The sequence below is a fragment of the Mus musculus genome, chromosome 5, assembly GCF_000001635.26.
Source record: "Mus musculus strain C57BL/6J chromosome 5, GRCm38.p6 C57BL/6J".
NCBI classification, from domain to species: domain Eukaryota; kingdom Metazoa; phylum Chordata; class Mammalia; order Rodentia; family Muridae; genus Mus; species Mus musculus.
The window spans coordinates 117674188-117695181 of record NC_000071.6 but is presented as its reverse complement, the minus strand read 5'-3'; the positions used below and the strand labels follow the sequence as shown (position 1 = coordinate 117695181).

The 20994-nt window shown below is 49.3% G+C and overlaps 1 protein-coding gene across 4 annotated transcripts in view; it reads right to left on the bottom strand.

Moving 5' to 3' along the window:
• Ksr2 (kinase suppressor of ras 2) overlaps positions 1 to 20994 on the bottom strand; it is a 353995-nt gene that overhangs the window by 72815 nt on the left and 260186 nt on the right. For 3 of the 4 annotated variants that reach the window (NM_001312914.1, XM_006530394.4, XM_006530395.4), the window contains 2 exons: positions 9627 to 9694; positions 5504 to 5628 (listed from right to left, as the gene is read on the bottom strand). In NM_001312914.1, coding sequence (NP_001299843.1) covers positions 5504 to 5628; positions 9627 to 9694 — 193 coding nt within the window. The remainder of the gene's footprint in view (positions 1 to 5503; positions 5629 to 9626; positions 9695 to 20994) is intronic. The other variant, XM_006530393.4, reaches the window with a different exon arrangement.

Sequence of the window (20994 nt, the reverse complement as noted above, 5' to 3'; positions counted from 1 at the left end):
AGAGTGACAGGTGACACAGAAAGACATCTAAAGTCAACCTCTGGCTGCTCAGGTATATGGCCTCCAACACATATACACAGAGACAAAACACCCGAGCCAGTACACTTCAAGGGGTTGCACCCAGATGCAGAGGGAAGTTTCTGGAATCTCGTTCCTGCTCGCCACTGGAACCCGAGGTAGGAGAGGTTGCCACATAATGAAATCTGCAGAGGTGGCAGCCGTGCAGTCTCTGTGACTCTTTGATCTGGAGGGGCCCCATGCCGAGGTGCCCAGAGAACTGTTCCCCAACTCTGACACTTCTCCTCCCAAGTGTTTATTAAAGAATCAACAGCCTGGCAGCTCGAGAGAGCGTGGGAGTGAGCCTTCGGCATCTTCCCCAGCGTGCAGCTGGGTCCTGCATTATCTGTCTCGCCCTCAGACCAGCTCCAAGGGAAGCTCCATCCAGCAAAGATGAAGTCCTTCAGTGTGTGTGCAGAACGGCCTCGCTGGATGAACTTCAAAGAGCAGTCAGTGGGTTTAATGTGCCCTCCTGCAAGACACATCACCCTAATGTTTAGGACCCAATCCCAGTTAGAACAAGGGTCATTGCTGATGTAACAAAGACAAAGATCGAGAGGCAGACTGGGTACTGACTCTAAGGATGAATAGCTTCATGACAGACACGGAAAGAGGAGAGACAGGAAGAGAAGAGGATGTGAAGACAGGCAAACTCTAGAGGGATGCCACCAGAAGTCAGGGACTGTAGAAGCCACCAGGAGCAGGAAGAGGCATTCCTTCTTCCAAACCTTGAGAAGGCATCTTTATGAACATGACGAATTTGGCAGTGCTGAGAAATACTCTGCCGTTTGGATGCACAATTTGTGAATTATCGTCCAGTGAGGGACATCTAAGCTGCTGCTTCCTGGTTGGGGTTGCTTCCTTTGTGTGTGTGAGGGTAAAGCTACTATAAATATTTATAACGAGGTTTGTATGCACATATGTGGCTCTCTGGAGTGGCTGAGCCGGTTTACACCCACACCCTACCCTGAGCAGTTTTCTTACTATCTGAGCCAGTGTTCTGTGTGGTGACATATCTCAGTCTCTTGGGCCAGTGAGAATGGTACATGGGGATGGTTCAGCAGTCAGCCTCAGCCACAGTGAACATCCTCTCCTGGGATTGTTTGCCCTCTGGATTTTTCTTTTAGTTTTGATTACCATAGATATTTATTCCGTTTTGAAATCGGGTGGAATTTGTTTTTTGTTTTTTGTTTTTCATAAAAGAGTTTTTGGGTTGTTTTAGCGGCTTCACCTTTTCATAGCTTTAGAACAACTGTGTCTGGGGCTAGACAGATGAATCCGTGGTGAAGTGTGTACAAGCTTAAGTCCCAACACCCATAACACAAGGCTCATAGCTGCTGTAGCTCCAGCTCCAGGGAAACCAGCGCCCTCTTCTGGCCACCTTGGGTACCTGCACTTATGTGCACACACCAACCTCCACCCAATTGAAACAATGGATCTTTAAAAGCAAAGTCCTGGTGTCACTGGGGTCAGGCAGCCCACCTGACTTAAGGCCATCCCCCAGGTCTACTTTCAGAGAGCCCAGCTCCTCAAGAGTAGCCTTCTCTGCTGTTGCCTCTTGTCTTGCCTCTTGGCGACCCTTACAGCAGCTCACTTTAACGAGCTGGCTAGATAGGGCTCTGTTCCCTGTAACTGTAACAAGCCAGCATGCCTGATCTTCCAACCTCCTGCTCACAGCAGGAAGAGCCAAGGCCTTGGTTGCCGCTGAGGGTGGCTGTCTTGATGCCCTGAGTGGTGGACACTGGTCCTACAGAATAGTCTCTGGGGCTGCAGATGCCGGACTGCATCCAGCTTCTTTCCTTATGCAGACTTTCTTGCCTCTTCCATCCCTCAGTGTCTCCTCCATGCCCTCGCGCCTCCTGTTGCTTCCTCCTGATTCTTTTACTTCTTTTATTCTTTTTCAGCATTTAATCCTCTCATTTCCATTTTCCTTCATCTTTCTTCTCCTTTCTTCTTCCTTTACCTTTTTCCTCCAACCCTTCTGTCTTTGTTCATTCCATTACTGTGTTTCCCCTCCTTCCTCCCCCTCCTCTCCTATCCTCTTGCCTCCTCCTCTTCCTGTCCCTTCTCCTCTCCCTCCTCCTCTTCCTCCCCATCCTCTTCCTCTCTATCATCCTCTTTTTCTTCATCCTCCTCCTCTACATCCTCCTCTTCCTCTCCTTCCTCCTCTTCCTCTCCCTCCTCTTCTTCTCCCTCTCCCTCCTCCTTCCCCTCCTCCTTCTCCTCTTCACCCTCCTCCATTCCTGAGCACCTACTGTTAGACTAAATCCTTTACACACCCCACACATCCAATCCTCTCCATCACTCCCACCTTGCCCATTCTATGGAAGGAAAAACAAAGGCAAACGGGCACTGAGCTGGTTCTGCTCACAAGCAGCATGGCAGATTAAGGAGCTGTGCTACAAAACCAAACCCAACCAAGCTTTCTGACTCTAAAAATCTACCTTCTGCCATCCTGCCAGGTGAGGAATCAGAGCCTCTGTGAACTGGGATGGATTTGGCCCAGACAAGAGGCCAAACAAACAAAAAAAAAAACAACAAACAAAACAACAACAACAACAACAAAAAAAAAACGGGAGCAGAGCAAATTGGCTGTGAAATCTGTTCACTAACCACATCACGCCTGACAACGAGAATCTGCAGGAAGCCAGTAAGACAAGAACGAGGTAAAAAAGAAAAAAAAAAGCCCAGCCCGACGAGAGAGAGCCTGTCCACCTCTGTGGCAAAGCCGCTGTCTGTGCAGAGGCCAATTTCTGTCCCTTCCCGAGTGCCCCTCCTAGCAGACAAGCAGAACGATGTCACTGTGGCTCATCTGTCTGCCCCATGTTTTTGGCCCATCTGACATCAAGAGGCTCCAGCACTGGCTATGCCAGACGGAAAGGTCTCTGAGTGGCTTTGAACTCCTGCCCCCTGACAGTGTCACAGAAGAAAAGATGGGTTTTAAGATAGATATGTGTCTGGAGGGACACGCTAACTGAGCCCCCTCAGCTGTCCCAGGGGGACAGTCCCTTTTAGAAGTTTCTTTCCTTCCTTCCTTCCTTCCTTCCTTCCTTCCTTCCTTTCTCCTCTCAGCAGAGCCACAGATGGAAGCCGGAGGTTTGCACACACTAACCAAGTGTTCATCCCCTTAGACCAGCCTTGAGACTCCCACAAAACAACCAAAGGAAAGGGGCCCTGGCTTGATGTTTTGCTTGAAGCCCTGAGATCAAAGACAACACTTGTTACAGTTCCCTGAGCATCAGTCTGCACCAGGAGGCACAGAGAATTTTCAAATGTTATTTAATGCTGTCTGGGGTTGGGGGTGGGGGGGAGCTCTCCAGAGCTGGTGTTGTTATCGGCCACTGTGAGTGCATAAAATAGTGACCCAAAGCTGGAGTCTACCTTGCCTAATCTCAAGTCCCACAACGTGTGGGTGCCTCGTTAGGAATGGACGCTGGAAATAATACTGCCTAGGTCCCATGAGCCACCATGTAAGGAACACAGATGCCGTGAGGCAGCCACATTGGGAGGAAGAACAGGCTACAGGTGGTCGTTCTGGCTGACTTTAATCCTCCCCAGCCCAGGCACCAGCCCTAAGAGAGAAGAATCCTGTAAAACTGTGAAGGAATTGGTGGTAAACATCAGGGGTTTCCAGCTGCCTAGGTCTTCTTGTGACTCATCAACTCTGCTGCTGTTATCGTGGTGCAAAAGTAGCAACAGACAGGGTGGGTGTAGCTTGAGTCACGGGAAAGCGGATGGTGGGCGAACTTGGCCTGCTTCTGGATGTCACTAGCCACCAGTTGTAAGTGGTTTCCCAATAGAGCCTCTGGATATCCCACGACAAAAGCAAAATCACACACACACACACACACACACACACACACACACACACACACAACCATCCCATGGTTCTCTGTCCCAACTCCTAGCCTCTAGCCAGGAGACGGTAAACATAATGAAAGGGTGGGTTTTATACACTGCTGATTTGGGGGTGGTTTGTTGTATAGCAGTAGACAGCTGGAATGTGCCCATTTTATATAGAGGACAACTTCAAGCTTGAGCCCAGAGAGAGCAAGTCACTTGCCTAGAGTTCCACAGCCATCAAGACTGGTGGCAGTTTGCCCTGACCCCAGAACACAGGTTCTTTCAAATGCAGACCTGAAGTGACAAGGAGCCAGAGGTGACTGCCCCAAGAACTAACAATAAAGACAATGGCCAATAGCTGTGGCAAAAGCAGAAATAGCCCTAGAGTCAAGCTCTGGATGTAATTAAGAGGCCCTTCTTCAATAAGATTCAAGAGCCCACAAGGATGTTCCAGTCATCAACCTCTGACCTCCACACAGACACACACACCACACACACACACACACACACACACACACACACACACACACGCTTATCACACATGTACATGTGTGTCATCACACATGGACACACGCGGCCCACACACGAGCACCCACAGATACGCAAAGCCACGTACACACATGCACAAGAAAGTTGGAAAAGAAATACATAAATTAGAATTGCTCCCAGCCACCAGCAAAAAACCAGTAGGTGGGTTTTAGACAGGATGACAGCCTTTTGAGTAACGCCCTTTAAGACCCACTCTTGCTCCTGAGAGGAGAGAGAGGATGGTGAAGGGATCTTCCTCTCCACGGCCAACTCGGGGAAGCAAAGCCACACTTCGCCAAGGGGAAGCTCCACTGTCACCAAGATGCTCATCTGGTACTTGCTTCCAGATCTGTGACTTACCCCATCTCTAAGATCACACCACACATTATCCACCTTCGACACAATGAACAAGAGGCTTTGTGAGCCTCAAGAAACCACCTCCTGACATATGCAAAACTGGCTTCTAGCATGGGGTGGAATTGTTCCTGGGCCAATCTCAGCCCAGCCCAAAGGCACACACACCAAAGGCAACATAGACGGATCATGTCAGAAGGAAAGAGGTGCAGAGAGCCGCCTGCTGCTGGCCATCCGCCAGAGGGAAGACATTAATCCAGCTGTTGCTAAGGGCCCCCCAGTGATAGCTACCCATCCATCTAATCCCCTACCAGAAGCTAAGAAGATCACCAGCCCTTAGTTCAACAGATGTTCAGAAAGCCCACCACCGTGTACACAGCTGCTCTGGCAGATGGGGGGCATCCCAGCCAGAACAGCCAGGGTCTGGAATACTATGGAAACTCCCTTCTGCCCCCCTCGTCCCCATTCATCCTGCCTCATTTCCATAGGCCTACTTCTAAACCAGATGCAGTCTGCCTCGAGTATCTCTTCAAGCGATCACAGGATGGTTTCCCTCCGCCCTGCAAGCTTTGCTGCATATAAACCACCCAGAACCAGGAAAGCCCAGGAGAGTGAGTGTCACACCCCATCTCCAGCCTCTCTCCCTTTCCACCCACCATCTGGCCCAGCCACCACTGTCTGCCCTCCCACTACCCCTCACCCCGAAAAAGCCAAACCTTACCTTGTTGATTTTGTTGGTTTTGGGGAGAGTCTGACTGATGTGGAGATCTGAATATCGGGCAGGCTTCCGGACCGGGTTGTTGATGTCACAGGGCACCGACTCCGTTCGCACTAACCTTGCTGGGTCCGTAGGGTAAAAACAACAGAGAGAGTCTAAGTATCACGTTGGCTTTGGTCTTGTCAGGACAGCCCAGGTCAGATCCCACTTTGAAACCTACCAGTGACACTAGAAACACTAGAAATAATAGCTATGAATCACCATGACAAATGTTCTGGGTTGCTCTGTGGTTTTTATACTCTTCATATTATGTGCATAGTGCGTGTGTATGTGTGTGTGTGTGTTCATGCAAGGTATACTAAGGTATTTGTCACTTAGATGTGTCACATGGGTGTGTATACATGTGGGTATGCGTGTGGTGGCCCAGGGGTCACCCTAGGTCTTTCCTTGATCCCACTCTCCCTTAATTTTTTTAAATTAAGATTTATGTATTTATTTGGTGTAAGTACACTGTGGCTGTTTTCAGACACACCAGAAGAGGGCATCAGATCCCATTACAGATGATTGTGAGCCACCATGTGGTTGCTGGGAATTGAACTCAGGACCTTTGGAAGAGCAGTCAGTGCCCTTAACCACTGAGCCATTTCTCCAGCCCTCCCTTAATTTTTTGAGATGGGCTCTGCCACTCAACCTGGAACAATCGGTTGGGCTTCGCTGGCTAGCCAATGAGCTTCAGAGACCCGCCCACCTAGACTCCATCCCCCAGCACTGGTGTTACAGGTGTGTCCTGTCACCCTGGCATTTGGGCATGCCTTCTGGGGCTCAAAGCCCAGGTCCTCATCATGTGTGGCAGAATGGCAGGGACAAATTTAACAACTGAGCCACCACCTCAGCATCTACATATATTTTTCAGACATTTTTAATTTTAATTACCTATCCCCTCACATGTGTTTTTGGACAAGAGAAACGGGAAGCTGCTCTCTTTTGTTTTTTTTTTTTTTTCTCCACACGGATGCTACTGAGCAGGACTTAATACTTTGAACTTCGCTTGCAATGTAAGAGGTCCCTGATCCCTGGAGGTCTGCAATTAGCGCACGCATCATGATGGGCACCTGTCCCTGTCCCTGTCCCTAACTGGGCGTTAGGATGTCTTTTGTTATGTATGGAGTTTATCAGGACTAAGAAAACTGCCACACACTGGACTGCATTTGTCCCAAATAACTATGGATCCTGACAATAGTGGCACAGCTCCTTTAGCCATCCCCCTGGGTGTCACATCCAGAGCCAGAGCTGGGCACATAGGCAAGTGATGCTAAATAGCTGCTTCCTGTGGGGCAGAAGGACTCCATCCTCAAGCGCCTGCCTCTTGTTATTTCTGTCACTCATAAGGAACACAGCGTGCAACAGTAGCTCAAGTTCAGATTTGCCTGCCTTGCACCTCTTCTTCTTAGTTGTGTTTTGTTGGAGGGGGGGGGTGTGGGGAGGGATGTAGAATTAAAGCTTTGCTCTGACCCAGGGATTTAATTTCTCTGCTTAGCCTGAGCTGCCATTACCATGGAAACAGACTCTATTTTCAACTTCCCACCAACAGGGAGGTGGGGGGTGGGGGGAGATGCAAGAAGCCAGTGGACTTCTTCAGGAAAGTTCTCTTTGATTTACTTGCAAGACACCAGCCCTCCTGGGGCCCAGGGAGCTTGGCCTTGAAGGCAGGTGGGAGGAAGGAGGTCTTCTCCAAATACCAGACTCTGGGGGAGGCTCACCCTCCTACAGCCTGGGTCTCAACTTCCTGGGGGAGTTAACCTTCAAAGCACCCACTAGCGGGTGGGATTCGGTGGGAGGCAAAATTCCCCAGTGATGCTGACCTTGGACTGGGGCTCAGGAGCTGTGTGAACTCAGGTTTCAAAATAGCCACGCTAGGTGTGTTAAGGTTGCGGAGTGGGAAGAGGCAGGAGAGGAGGGAGCCAAACACTCCTCCCATCCTTCTCTCTTCATGGAGACCCAAGGTGGGAAAAACATCAAAACCCAACTGCCTCTGACAGCTCTGAGCCTGCTTTAGGGGAAAACTCACTTCTTGCCTGAAGCTTCTCTTAGGTTCATTCTTAAACTGGGTGGATACTCCCAGGCCATGTCTGAGCTGAGTAATGCCGGGGGAGATGGGAGGATGGAAATGGGAGATCCAGCCCCTTTTAAGCTTGTGTCTTAAGCTTGCTCTCTGGCGGATCTGAGGCTCCATCCAACCTAGAGATGGGGCAGTGGCTGACAGCTGGCTAGGAAGTCGCTAACACTCAGCAGAAAGTCTAAGGCTCCTAAAACTACACAGGCTTCTTTCTACTTGAAATGTCACAGACATAGGTGACATAAATCTGCCTGTCTGGATACTATAGTTGCTTACCCTCTCTGAGCAGTACTGCCTGGACTTTCCAGTGTCCCAGGCTCCATTTACCCAGCTTCTCTCATTCAGGATGTTGGCTTGGCCCTCATCAGCGTGTGAGTTGGTACAACTCTTGTTCATGAACAATCCTTCTGGCTTGTGATGTGCATAGGACCCTGGACCCTCCCCCCCCACCACACACACACACACACACACACACACACACACACACACACACACACCAGATCCAATTCAAAAAGGCAGGCACTGATCCATCATCTCTGGGACAGGGGCAGGAAGTGTGTGGTTCACACACATGCATGGACCACACCTTTGCTGTAAAGAGAAGTGTGAGTTCTTTGAGTAAAGAGAAGTGTGGGTTCACTGCTTTGGGGAAGGAGCTAAAGTAGGATTACCCTGTAGGAAAGAGTTTTACTGGGAGAGGGTGATCTCCAATCAGGGGAGACAAGATCAGGCCTTGAATAAGCATTGAAAGGACAGAACGTGATCAGGCCCCAATGAGAAGAACAGGCTTCCCTTGAAAGCCCAGGGAGAAGTTTCATTTCTTTAATGATGTGTGACCCCTAGTAGATTGGTCTCACACCAGGGCAAGCTCCAATACCAGGACTAGCTGGGTGACGTAAACTGGACTCAGTGGGGGAGAGGGGGGAGGGAGAAGAAGAAAGATCTCAATGCATCGTGGGAAGGGATGGGAGGCTGGGGATGGAAGGAGGTGGGGGAGGTGAGCATGTTCAGAACCCTTTGTCTGAGATGCTCAAAGAATCAAAGCACTGTAGGGAGAGAGAATGCCTGAGGGAGGGGGAGAAGGAAGGAGGGAAAGAGAGAGGGAGGGAAGTAGAGAGGGAGAGAAGGAGGGAAGGAGTTAGGGAGAAAGAGGGAAAGAGAGAGAGGGAGAGAAGGAGGGAAGGAGTTAGGGAGAAAGAGGGAAAGAGAGAGAGGGAGGGAAGGAGAGAGAGAGGGAGGGAAAGAGAGAGAGGGAGGGAAGGAGAGAGGGAGAGAAGGAGGGAAGGAGATAGGGAGAAAGAGGGAAAGAGAGAGAGGGAGGGAAGGAGAGAGAGAAAAGGAGGGAAGGAGAGAGGGAGCGGGGGAAGGAAGAAGAGAGGGAGAGGGGGAGGGAAAGGAGAGAGAGAGAGAAAGAGAAAGAAACAAAATGGCAAGCAAGCATACTTAAAGGAAAAGAAACAAACCCAGATGGCTATCACAGACAAGATGACAGGGTGAGGGGAGAGAGAAGGAGCCTTTAGAGAACTTCCCAAACAAAAGACAATATCTGACTTTTACTTCCTTTCTGGGAGGTGGCTGGAAGGTCCACCTCATGTGATTTAGTCTAAGATATCCTAAACGGCAAGGAGAATGGAGGAGCCAGGTACAGGATAGGACCATAAACAAGAGGTTGTAAAACAAAACAAAACAAAACAAAAGATGCATAACATTGATGCTTATTAATCATCTGTCCCCCAGAGAAAGAGAGAGGGCATCCAGAAGCTCATAGCCTGAGCTTTTTGGGCTGCAACATCTGACCGTTTATACTGACTGACATCTTAGGAGCAGAGTTTTGACATCACAAGAAGGAGCGGCAGCATCAGGAGAGGTCTCTGCAGGAATGAAACTGACCTGTCTCTGCCACCACCCAATAGGGACCGGGAAGTATCTGGAATCAAGCTGGGTGGGGAGGCTGCCTTGGAAGCCCGAGCGCCAGAACCCACATCAGGGTAACAAGTGTTAAATACTTACCTCCTCGGTGGATAATCAGGAGGTGACAGGGCGGGGCTTCTTTGGTGCATTTATTGTGGCACTTTAACCTGAAAGACAGAGAAAAGGAAAGACGAATGTATGGCTTGGTGGACAGATGGATGGAATAGGTGGGTGGAGTGGATGGACGGGCTGAATAAATGAGTGGATGGATAGAGGGATGGATTGATGGATATAAATATGGATGGGTGGAGGGATGAGTGCATGGATGGATGGATGGGTTCATGTATGGATGAGTGGATGGATGGGTGCATGGATGGATGAGTGGATGGGTGGATGATAGATGGATGGGTGGAAGATGGGTGGATTGATGGTTGGATAGTTGAGTGGATGGATGTATGGATGGATAGATGGATGGGTGGGTGGGTGGATGGATGGATAGATGAATGAATGGATAGTTGAGTGGATGGATGGATGGATGGATGGATGGATGGATGGATGAGTGGATAAATAGGTGTTGAGTTGAGTGGATGGGTATGTGAGTGGATAGGTGGATGGATGGGTGTATGGATGGGTGGATAGATGAGTGGATGAGTGGAGGAAGAACCAGATGGACAGATGAGATGCCCCAATGGTCTGGAAAACTCCAGGCCCTGTGGACAGCAGTATATGAGATGCTTAGAGGCAAGAACCGCAAACATGATCCTTGGCAACCCAAATGATAACTAAGGAGAGGTGCAACTCTTCCAGTTCCACCCTGGGTGGTCCAACCGAAAGTAGCAACAGCTTTACCAACAGCATCCACGTTACCTTCATACACTAAGATGTGGTTAGGGTAATGGCTATATTCATCATCATCGATATTAATCATTGTTGTCGTCGTCATCGTCAACTTCGTCATCAAAAGCCACACCCCAACCTTAGTCATCAGTACCAAGTAACTCAAAGACTCAGTCACCAGTCACCATACTACACATTACTCATATACTATGTCCTTGGAGTCTTACAACTGTAAGAAATAGCTATCATCATTATTCCTGCTTTCTAGGTGGAACACTGACTCAGGCAGCATAAGAATGGAGAGTTTATGTGGGCCGAGGGCACACTCCATCATACTGAGGAAGCCATAGTGGCAGGAGACTTGAGAAGGTTGGGTTGCTATGGGGCATCCACAGTTATCTACAGAGAGAGGTGAACGCTGGGGCTCAGCCTGCTTTCCTAGTTGTATTCAGTCCCACAGGGTGACACCGTCCACATTCCTAGTACATTTTCCCACCCCAGTTAAACCTTTCTGGAAAGGTCCACAGAGACACATCCAGAGGTGTGTCTGATCCCAAATCCAATCAAACTGGATTAAAGGAAGCCATCACGGCCCCTGAGTGTCAGCTCTTATTGCTTTGAGGGTCATGGTTTGTGAACCTGCCAGACATGTGTCCCTTTGAACAGGTTTCAGCTATCTTGGTCTCCCTGCTTTGAGCTCTGTCTGTCTTTCATGAAGATTCTCGATGATCAAAGTCAGTTCTTCCTAGTCTGCACTACTGTCATGTAAACACATGTCTATTTTTCATGGCTGCATGCTAATAACATGGGTGCCTCATGCTGTGACATCCTGGTATGTGTATACATACAATAAGTAATGTTCGCATTGGGGTTCCTGGCTCACCTTGTATTTTGGATATTATTTGGAGAGTCCCCTATCACGATCCTCATGCTACAGACAAGGAAACCAATGCCTGGCACAGAATATCCCAGAAGGTAGATTGGTTGTCAAAACATAGGTCTTTGTGATTCAAGACCAGATACTTAATTAGCCAGCTTGCAAGGGCAAGGGCTGGCCACATAGTAGGACCACAGACACTCCTGCCTGCCTCTCTGCTTCCCATGCAGAGCAAAATGTGAAAGCCTGGTCTCACCCCTGACCCACTGTCCCTGTGATCCGCCTGCCAGTCTCCCTCACGTATCATTTCTGAACATGGGCAGTACCAGAGAGCCTTTCTTTGGGTTGTAAAATTCTGCTCTTCCTGGGTCTGGGGATGGGGTGGGGAGAACACACACCTCTAAAGGGTTGCAAGTCTACTCTACCCCTCCCTCATTCTTTCATGGAGAGAAGAGCCATAAGGTAGCATCATGCTGTCCCTGGGTCTAGGGATCTGAGTCACAGGCCACTGCACCACCCCAACCCCCAATCGTTTATGTAGAGTCTTCCTTTAGGCAATCTCAGGCTGGCGAGCTGGTCCCTGCTGGGCTGTTGAATAGCCAGGGATGGAACGGTCAGAGTTCTGTGCTGAGAGCCTCCCAAGAAGTTTCCAGAAACACTGGCTCAAATGAGAGGTCCCTGGGAGCCGGAATCAGACTGGAAGGCTCAGGCTGGAACATTCAGAGCAATTAGCCCACTAGAAATGGTGAGGGAGTTGGTTTGTTAACTTTGCAAGAAGCCCTGGGACACTTAAGTAGGGACTGGGCTACAGGAAGTAGACGTGGGGTGGGAAGAGGATGAGAGACAAAGGGGGACTGTGGCTCCTTCTACTGCCACATCTGCGGCTTTACCAGCATTTCCTATGTCTAGACGCCCACCATAGCTCCTTTTACTGTGGCTTACCCAGCACTCCCTCTGTCTACAAGCCACCATGGCTCCTTCTACCAACACATCTATAGCTTACCCAGCATTCCCTCCGTCTAGACGCCCTGCCTTTGCCCGTCCTTGCTCTCAGGATAAAAGTCAGTCTCATACTGAGACCCAGCAAACCTCAGAGAATTTGCTTACTCTCCCTGGCATCCCCTCTGCCCCTTTAAAGCTGTGGCCAATGCTCCCGCCTCACCAAGCACCCGCTCATTCTAGTGCAGCTCACTAACTCTCTAGATACCCTGAGCATCCCTGTTTCCTCCTGACACAGCGCTGCTAGCTCCCATCCCACATCAGCTGGACCATAGCTTCCTCCAGGGAACCTTCCCTGACTCTGCCTTCCAATCAGAAAGCCACACCCTGCCTTCTGAAATCATAGCCGACTGTCTGCCAATCCCCCATCCATCTTCCTGCCTGGCTTCTAGTGACCTGAGCAGAGAGCCATGCCATGTTTAGTGACATGTTTATTCCATGTTTAGTGACATGACTAGACATGCCATGCCACAGTGATGTGGCACATAGTAGGTACACAGCGTGGCACATAGTAGGTACTCAGGACACCTCTAAAAGGAATGAGGTCTTTTCCATTGCAGAGCCCACAAAACAAGCTCCATATCTGGTTGCTAAGACTTCTAAGAGGCAGTTTTTTGAACAGTGGGGATGGGGGGAAGGTGCTCAGACTTGAAGGCACACAGTTGAGTTTGGATGCTTTGATGTACACCCCTCCGCAGACAATAAGACTTGTAAGGAAGGGATTTTTCTTTCTTCTTCTTCTTATGCCTTCCCCAATACCACTCCAGTATCCAGCACGGCCATTGGTTCATAGTAGGAAGCTGGCAATATACTTTCTGTATGCATTCAAGGACCCCACCTTTCTGCTATCTCCTTGGGCCTCAGTCTTCCTGACCTTAAAATGGATGTATCCATATCTGTATATTGTGGCATGATTGCTCAGGGTAAACAGATTACATACAAGCACCGAGCTTGCTTGGCTGGTCCTGAGTCCAGCTGAGCCCGGCAGAGTTCACCTGTACTCTCAGTATGTGGGAGGCTAGCATAGCAGGATTGTGAACCCCAGGCCAACTCAGATTTCAGAGCAAGATCCTACCTAAAAAAGTATAAAAACGACCCCTCCCCCCAACAAGTATCTTTATTGGGTCCTAGAACTGGGTTTTAAAGATGTCCCTGCTCTACGTAGGAAACAAGCAGATTCTGAAACTCTAACTCGTGTTGAACAAGAGGATACAGGAGAAAGTGGGGACTTGGTTGGGCCCAGTGACTTATTCACATCATCTACTTCACCCTGGGGATGGAATCTAGCACCTTGCCCACACCAGGCAAGCACTCCATTGTTAAGCGAGGCTCCCAGAACCCAGCTTACTTCTCTTTAATATTTTTAAACACAGGGTCTCTCCAAATTGCCAGGGCTGGCTTGAAACTCACTGCACAGCCCAGGCAAGCATAGATAGTCATTTGCTCACCTGGGCCACCCAGGTAGTCACATGATCAGGCTGACTCAGATTTGGTCATCTGATGAAGATAATGACTCCTTTAGCCAGCAGCCCCCTTGGGGAACAGTGTTCCACACAAGTAACTTTTCCTCGGAACTGAGGCTTATCCTATTAAGCCTTGGAATCACAAGACAGGTAGCCATCTGCAGAGGAGGTTTTACCTGATACCTCTCTGAGATGCCCGGCTTGCACGGGGCAGATGGCGCCTTGTGCAGAGATGGTGCTCCACAGTTTGCAGAGATGTGTGACCTTCCTGGAGCCTCTGTGACCGTGCTCAGGCATTGTGTCCATTCATGTCCCTTCGATTGCATAGTTAAGGTAGAGAGCTAATGACTGCTCAGGTCAGCCTGACTATGAAGCCCAAATCTCTCTATCTGTCTCTCTTTCTCGATCTGTCTCTCTGTCGTTCTGTCTCTGTGTGTGTGTGTTCACATGTGTGAATGTGAGTACATGTATGTGTAGGTGGGTGTTATGGTAAATGATCTCATTCATGGATGTATACTTGGAGTCTAGAGGTCAACCTTGGACATTCAACTTGTTCAGTGAGACAGGGTGTCCTACTGTGATGTGGGGCTTACTGTGATCTAGGCTGTCTGGCCAGCAAGGCCAGTCTCCACTTCTCCAGTACTGGAACCACCACACCTGGACCACCACACCTGGACCACCACATCTCGACCACCACACCTGGATCGCCACCCCTGGACCACCACACCTAGACCACCACACCTGGACCACCACATCTCAACCACCACACCTGGATCACCACACCTGGACCACCACCCCTGGACCACCATACCTGGACCACCACATCTGGACCACCATACCTCAACCACCACACCTGACTATTTTGCATGGATTTTGGTGATCAATCTAAGTATTCCTGTTTTAATGGGGAACATTTTACTGTCTGAGCCTTAGCCCCTGGGTGACTTCTCTGCACCTAGGACCTTTCCTTGGTGTCTGGGGATCTCTCTGACTTATTATTCAGAAACACAAGGCACCTCATGTCCTGCATCTGAGTCTGAGGTCCACCCTCTTCTCAGCCTCTGCTGAGTTAGCTGGATCCTCCCACGCCTTCTCCTTCTTTCTTGTAAAAGGGACACCCCAATGTCAAGACTAAATTCATCAAGTATTAAGGGCTGAAGAAACACAAGGTGAAGTCAACATTTAGAATCCCATTAAATATGTTCTCTTGTTCAGGTTCCCATTTCTACAGTCAGGGACAAACCCAGATCCCATGGCAAGCAGGTCATTTAAGAGGAAAGCTTGGTCATGCTAGTAAGGTGGCCCACTAAGTAGGGCATAGAGGGAAGGCAGCCACTGTCAGCTGCATTGAACAGGTTGGAGCTTTGGACAACCAGGGTCTATTACCTGCATGCATAGAGAGAGCCCTGGGTCATCCCCTGGCCAAGGAAAACCCATGTCGCTCCCGATCCCATGCTCACATTAGGACTCTCGGTACTCGAGCCAGCCCATCTTTCTAGTCTGAAAGAGTCTCCCAAGCACAGAATCAATAATTATGGCTGCTCCCATAGTAAACAGGAAAGGGGCTACGGCTTTCTTGAAGACCTACTCAGTGTCAAGGATCTGACCTTGGTGCCTTACTTCCATCCTTAGCTCTGAGACCTCAAGAGGCAGAAGGTGTGACTCTCCTCACTTTACTGAGGAAGACACTGAGGTTCAAACTGGGTAGCTGACTTGGCCACATCAGCACACTGAGGAAGCAACGGGGCTGGGATTAGAACCCAAGTGTGGTCAGAAGACTCTCCTGACCCCGTTTCCTCTTGGAAGCATCAAATCCCACCTGGGAATTCTCTCAGGCAGTGACACTCTACTTATCTCAGATGCTGAGACAAGTCCTCAGTCCCAACACACACTCATGGGGCCCCCAGAAACCCACACTGTAGCAAGTGGTCATCTGATCGATTGATCGGCACACTAGCTGCTCTTCCAAAGACAGGGATGGGGTGATCTGATTGGGGCAAAGATGTCCATTTCCAGCTGGGCAGACAATACAACTGGGGCACATGGCGCAGAGCTCAGTTGGGGTCCCCCACCCACTGTCAGTTCCAGGGCTGTCATCTCAGCACCTGGCTAATCCTCTCAGCCTCATCAGCCATCTCTCTGTGTGCTGGCCCTGTTTCTTCCCATCTGAGCCTCAGGGTAAGGAGGAAGAGCCCCCAGACATGGGAGATGTTTTCCCTGTTTTTCTGTCTGTCTGCCCAAGTAAGGTTAAACCAAATTGTTCATCTTTTCCCTTTTTTAGCATATGGAATCACCTTTCGAAGTGGGCTTCTTGTAAGGGATGCAGGGTGAGAGGTAAAAGAAAACATTTCTCCCTGGCTGCTTCTTGGGTAGAGTTCAGCTTTTCCGAGTCAGATACTTCTTAGATCAACTCCCACTCGACATCAACAGGTTCTCTGACTTGAGGTTTCCCAGATATCACTCTCAGTGTGCCATGGTCCTCCAAACCCTCCAAGGGCCCCCCTTAGTACAGAACCCAATTCAGGCTCCCTGTGTGGCTTTGGAGGGCCTGACCACATTCTCTTCCCCTTTTTCCTTTCCTTTGCTTTTCCCTTTCCCTTTCCCTTTTTCCCTTTTTCCCTTTTTTCCCTTTTCCCTTTTTCCCTTTTTTCCCTTTTTCCCTTTTTTCCCTTTTTCCCTTTTTCCCTTTTTCCCTTTCCCTCTTTCCCTTTCCCCTTTCCCCTTTCCCTTCCCTCCCTCCCTCCCCCCTCCCTCCCTCCCTCCCTCCCTCCCTCCCTCCCTCCCTCATATTCTCTGTGCTTCAACAACCTGGCCTCACTGGAACGTAACCTTTGATCCTGAAACTGTCAAGCCTGTTTGTTCCCAGACGGACAAGACAGTGACCCCAGACACACTCTAGCTCCCTAGTACCACAACCCAAAGGTCCATCGGTCATCTACTTCCAGGAAAGGTGGCTCAAAGGGAGAGCGTGACGCCTCAGAGAAATGGAGGGGAACTCTTTGGTCCAGGGTTACAGCTGAGCCCAGGTTCTCACACTCTGTCCTCCATGCTTCAAGGGAAGCAGAATAGGGGACAGCAGCTGCACTCTGGCCAGCCCTTGGTCCCCACAGAATGGTTAAGTGTCCAAGGAGTTGAATTAAGGGCATCCCACTGTGAGAGGCTTCAGAGGCCTCTGCTCCCTCATCTGTAACATGGGGTGATAGTAACCTCTGGCCGCCTTCCACGTTTGTAACGTGGACAAAAGGCGAGCACGCTTCTAAAGTGTTTAGCAAAATGCCTGTGATGAGGCTTCAGTGCCTATTGTCATCATTACCAGCACCAGCACCACCCTCCTCCTCCTCCTCCTTCTCCTCCTCACCATCACCACCACCATTATCACCATAACCATCATAATCACTATCACCATCATCATCACAATAACCACCATCATCACCATTATTATTACCACGGCCTCCCCCCATTCCCGCTTACATGAATCTCTTTCTTACATACAACTATAATAGGATTCAATTTTTTCCTATAATAATAAAAACTACTGCACATAAGAGATGCTTAATTCCCCAGAATGGGTTTTGCAAGAAGTAAAGTGTTTCTATTCATGGAAAAGCGAGTTCAGGCTTCAAGCGGGTGATCTCCAAAACGCATGCTCGTAATTACATCCTGCCAACATCCTGCCTGGTGGACAGCCTCCCGGGCCTCCAGGAACTCCACGGCAGCTGCGGCAGCTGCACCCATGGGTCCCCAGTTTGGTAAGGGTGGAGCAACGGGCTCCCACACCAACCTGGCTACCTTGACTTTTCACTTCCCTATCACCTGTGGCTACCAAACCAAGCACTTTGCAAGCAAGATGTTGTATGTCAGTGCCAGAGCACACACAGGTAAGGAGACTGTACAGGGCACGCAGTGATTGAAAATGCAGTGAGTGGATCCTGTAATGCAGCCGAATTGTAAAAGGGCCAGGAGCCCCATCTAAGTGCAAATGAGTGACCAGTAATGTGGAACGAAAGCAGAGTCAGCCTGTTCTACCAAGCAGGCAAGGGACTTGGACAGGGTGGGCATCCAAAGAGCCCAGGAAAGGTGGAACACATGCCTTAGCCAAGGCAGGCATCTCATGAGGCTGCTGCCCCACTTACTAGAGAATTGATCAGCAGGTTCACACCTATCGAGGCTGGCAATGGCCTTAATGGGAACGCGTCCATCAATGCTCTGGCTGGCACCAACTTGCCTCTGTGGCTAGGTGTCTAACTCAGGGCTGACCAAGGAGTTTGTTCATGCACTTGGGACTTTGGCTAGAATGGGGAAAGTGGCTATAGTCATTCTGTAGTTATGAGCTTGGAAACTCCCGTAAGTCATCCTCAAACCTTAAGGTGGGAGTATTATCGCCAGAGCGTGAAGGCTTGGTAATGCATCTGTGGGAGTGCTGGGTAAGTGACTGGCCACTGACATCCTGAACATGGAGAGTGTAGGCAGCGGGTCCTTTGGTTGGGAGCCGTTCATTTATTCTGCAAACCCATTTCTTGAAACCAGTGGCAAAGGTACCTCTTTATCTGGCAATGTGTATAGACTTTTTCTGTTGTCATTCCTGGGGGCGGGGGGGGGGGGTCACACCGAATCACCACACTATTGAGGGCTAGGTGCCCTGGTGCAAGTTATAAAGTCTGGTGTGAAAGAGAAGTTTGGGCAGCTAAAACATACAGGGTTAGTTTAAATGTTATGTTTCTATTGGTGGCTTGGGATAATGTCTTCTTCTTTAAAAACATTACTTCTAAGTGCATGTGTATTATGGACATGAGTGCAGGTCACTCGGAGGCCACAAGAGGGCGTCAGATCTGGAGTTATAGGCAGTTGTGAGCAGCCGGAAGGGGATGCTGAAGCTTGAACCCAGGTCCTCTGAAGAGCATCAAGCACCCTTCACCACTGAGCCTTCTCTCTAATCCCAGCCCTATCATCATCACAGCAGTAGTAGCCGGGACAGAAAGAAAAATACATCCTAGGTTCAGTTTTCTTTTGCTACCATGAAAGCCACTCAGAATACTTGTGTGTAAATTACTGTTTGCCTACGAGAAATTGGATGAGGCCAGATGTGGTGGCACATGTCCCTAGCAATGGGGAGGGAGCCTGAGGCAGGAGGATGATTGTAAGTTTGAGGCCAGCCTGGGCTATCTAGCTGAGTTGTAGGCTGGCCTGAGCTACACACACACACACACAGACAGAGACAGAGACAGAGACAGACAGACAGAGACAGAGATAGAAAGGTTTCCAATAAATGAGATCTAGGGGCTTTAGACCCCCATGGAAGAAACTCTAAGTGGGGTGGGACACAGACAACCAAAAGCCAGGAAACCCACTGCAAGGGCAGACCCTGGCAGCTGAGTCCGTACTGATGAGACAATGCAGAATAGTGCTGACATCCGGCCTCTCTGCACGCAGCTCCCTTCCACACTCCTGAACCGATTAGATGAAACGCCTCGATTTAGATAACTGGAAATTGCTTTCTGAGTCTTAATTTCCTATTAGCTCATTAATCTCTCTATTCAGACTCCCAACAAGACAGCTGATGATAATTCCGGAGGAAGTGGGCACTTAAGAGGAGAGCTGTGGAGGGGGGAGGGGGCTAGGCACGAAGGAGACATATCTGCCTTCCTGGGTGGAGGGCTATCCCAACATTAATTTGTAAAGGCAGCAATGGCACCAGTTTTCACTAATTGGCGCTCCTAATGGGCCAGGTAAGGGGAAAGAGCCTGCATTCTAGCAGGCCAATTACATTGTCATTTTCTTTTTTTAACAGTGTTAGTAGTGACTTCTCTCACTGCTGTGACAAAACACAGCAAAAGCAAACTTTGGGGGAGTAAGGATTAACTTCAGCTCACTTTTCTAGGGTGTGGTCCATCGTGGTGGGAAGGCCGGGAGGCAGGAGAATGAGGTGGCTGCCACGTGGCCCCCATAGTCAGGAATTGGAGATAGATGAGCACCTGTGCTCACTTGTGATTCCATCCAGGTCCCCAGCCCATAGGTAGGGTGGGTCTTTCCATCTCAACTAATCTACTCTGGAAACTTCAGACACTCCCAGATGTGTGCCTCCTGCAGAGTCTAGATCCTCTCAAGTTGACGCTCTACAATAAACTACTGAGGCGCATGTCATGAAGCCATTTTAGAGAACAGAAAATGGAGGCACAGAACTGACCACATGGCAAGCATGAGGTGGCATCAGGAGCCAGAGGCATGTCCCACCCATCCGGGGACTTTATCCATTTTATCCCCTGCCATTGCTTCCAGTACCTGGATCCCCTTTAATATAGTATATTAATGTTTAATACCCTTAACCCCCAAATCCAGAATGACTTCCGACTTGAAACTTTCTGAGCACTCATGAGACCACAGGTGAAGCACTATCCACACCTTACCTTAGAGTTAAAATATGAGCTCACCAAAAATACTACGCAAAGGAAGTTCAAGTTTTAGATTTAAACTTGGCCTTCATCTCCCAAACACCTCAGATAGGCAAATGCTTCCATTACACAGACATTTCAAAGTCAGAACACATCTCAAACCTAAAACCATTTTTGGTCCCAAGCAGTATAGAAGTATAGGTGAGGGTTTCTTATCCTGTGATATTAAGTATCCAGCTGGTAACCAAGCAATACAGACCAGTGTTTCTTAACCTGTGATACTAAGCATCCAGCTGGTATTAGCAGGTGACTGATGACATGCTCCTGCCCACTTCTGTAAGAAGTGACCTCCAGCCTCCTCCTGCTCAGGGCCACCTCTCTGAAAGGTCACTCATCACTGTCCTTCCTCTATGTCCTTCCTTCCACTCAGACGAACTTCTCTGCTGAGTCTTAAGTCCTTTATGGATCCTGCATATTGCCTGTTCCTGTCCCTCACCCAATCCTCTAAGACCCCATTCAATATGTTCCTTTTTTTTTTTTTAATACTTGAAAAACACATGCAAATAAATGTCCACCCTCTCTCCTTAACTGATGCTCCCTGGGAGACTTTCTTCACAGGATGAGTTTCAACATGGGCCTGGGTCTTGTTTCTGTTGTAGCTGACAAAGGTATATGGTTTGGACAAAGCATGCCAGGACACTGTAACAGCTGTAGCAGCTGTTGTTACTGTTGAATAGATGAGCACATTGGTAAAAGTCACAGGTATCATCCAACCAGAGTTGATCTGAATTCTAACCCACCCCTCCATGTGCTAGGAGCTATTTTGCACAAGGTGGAGTGTGTGTGTGTGGGGGGGGGGGGCGTTCGTAGATAACAGTGATATTAAGGTGAGGACGTTTCAA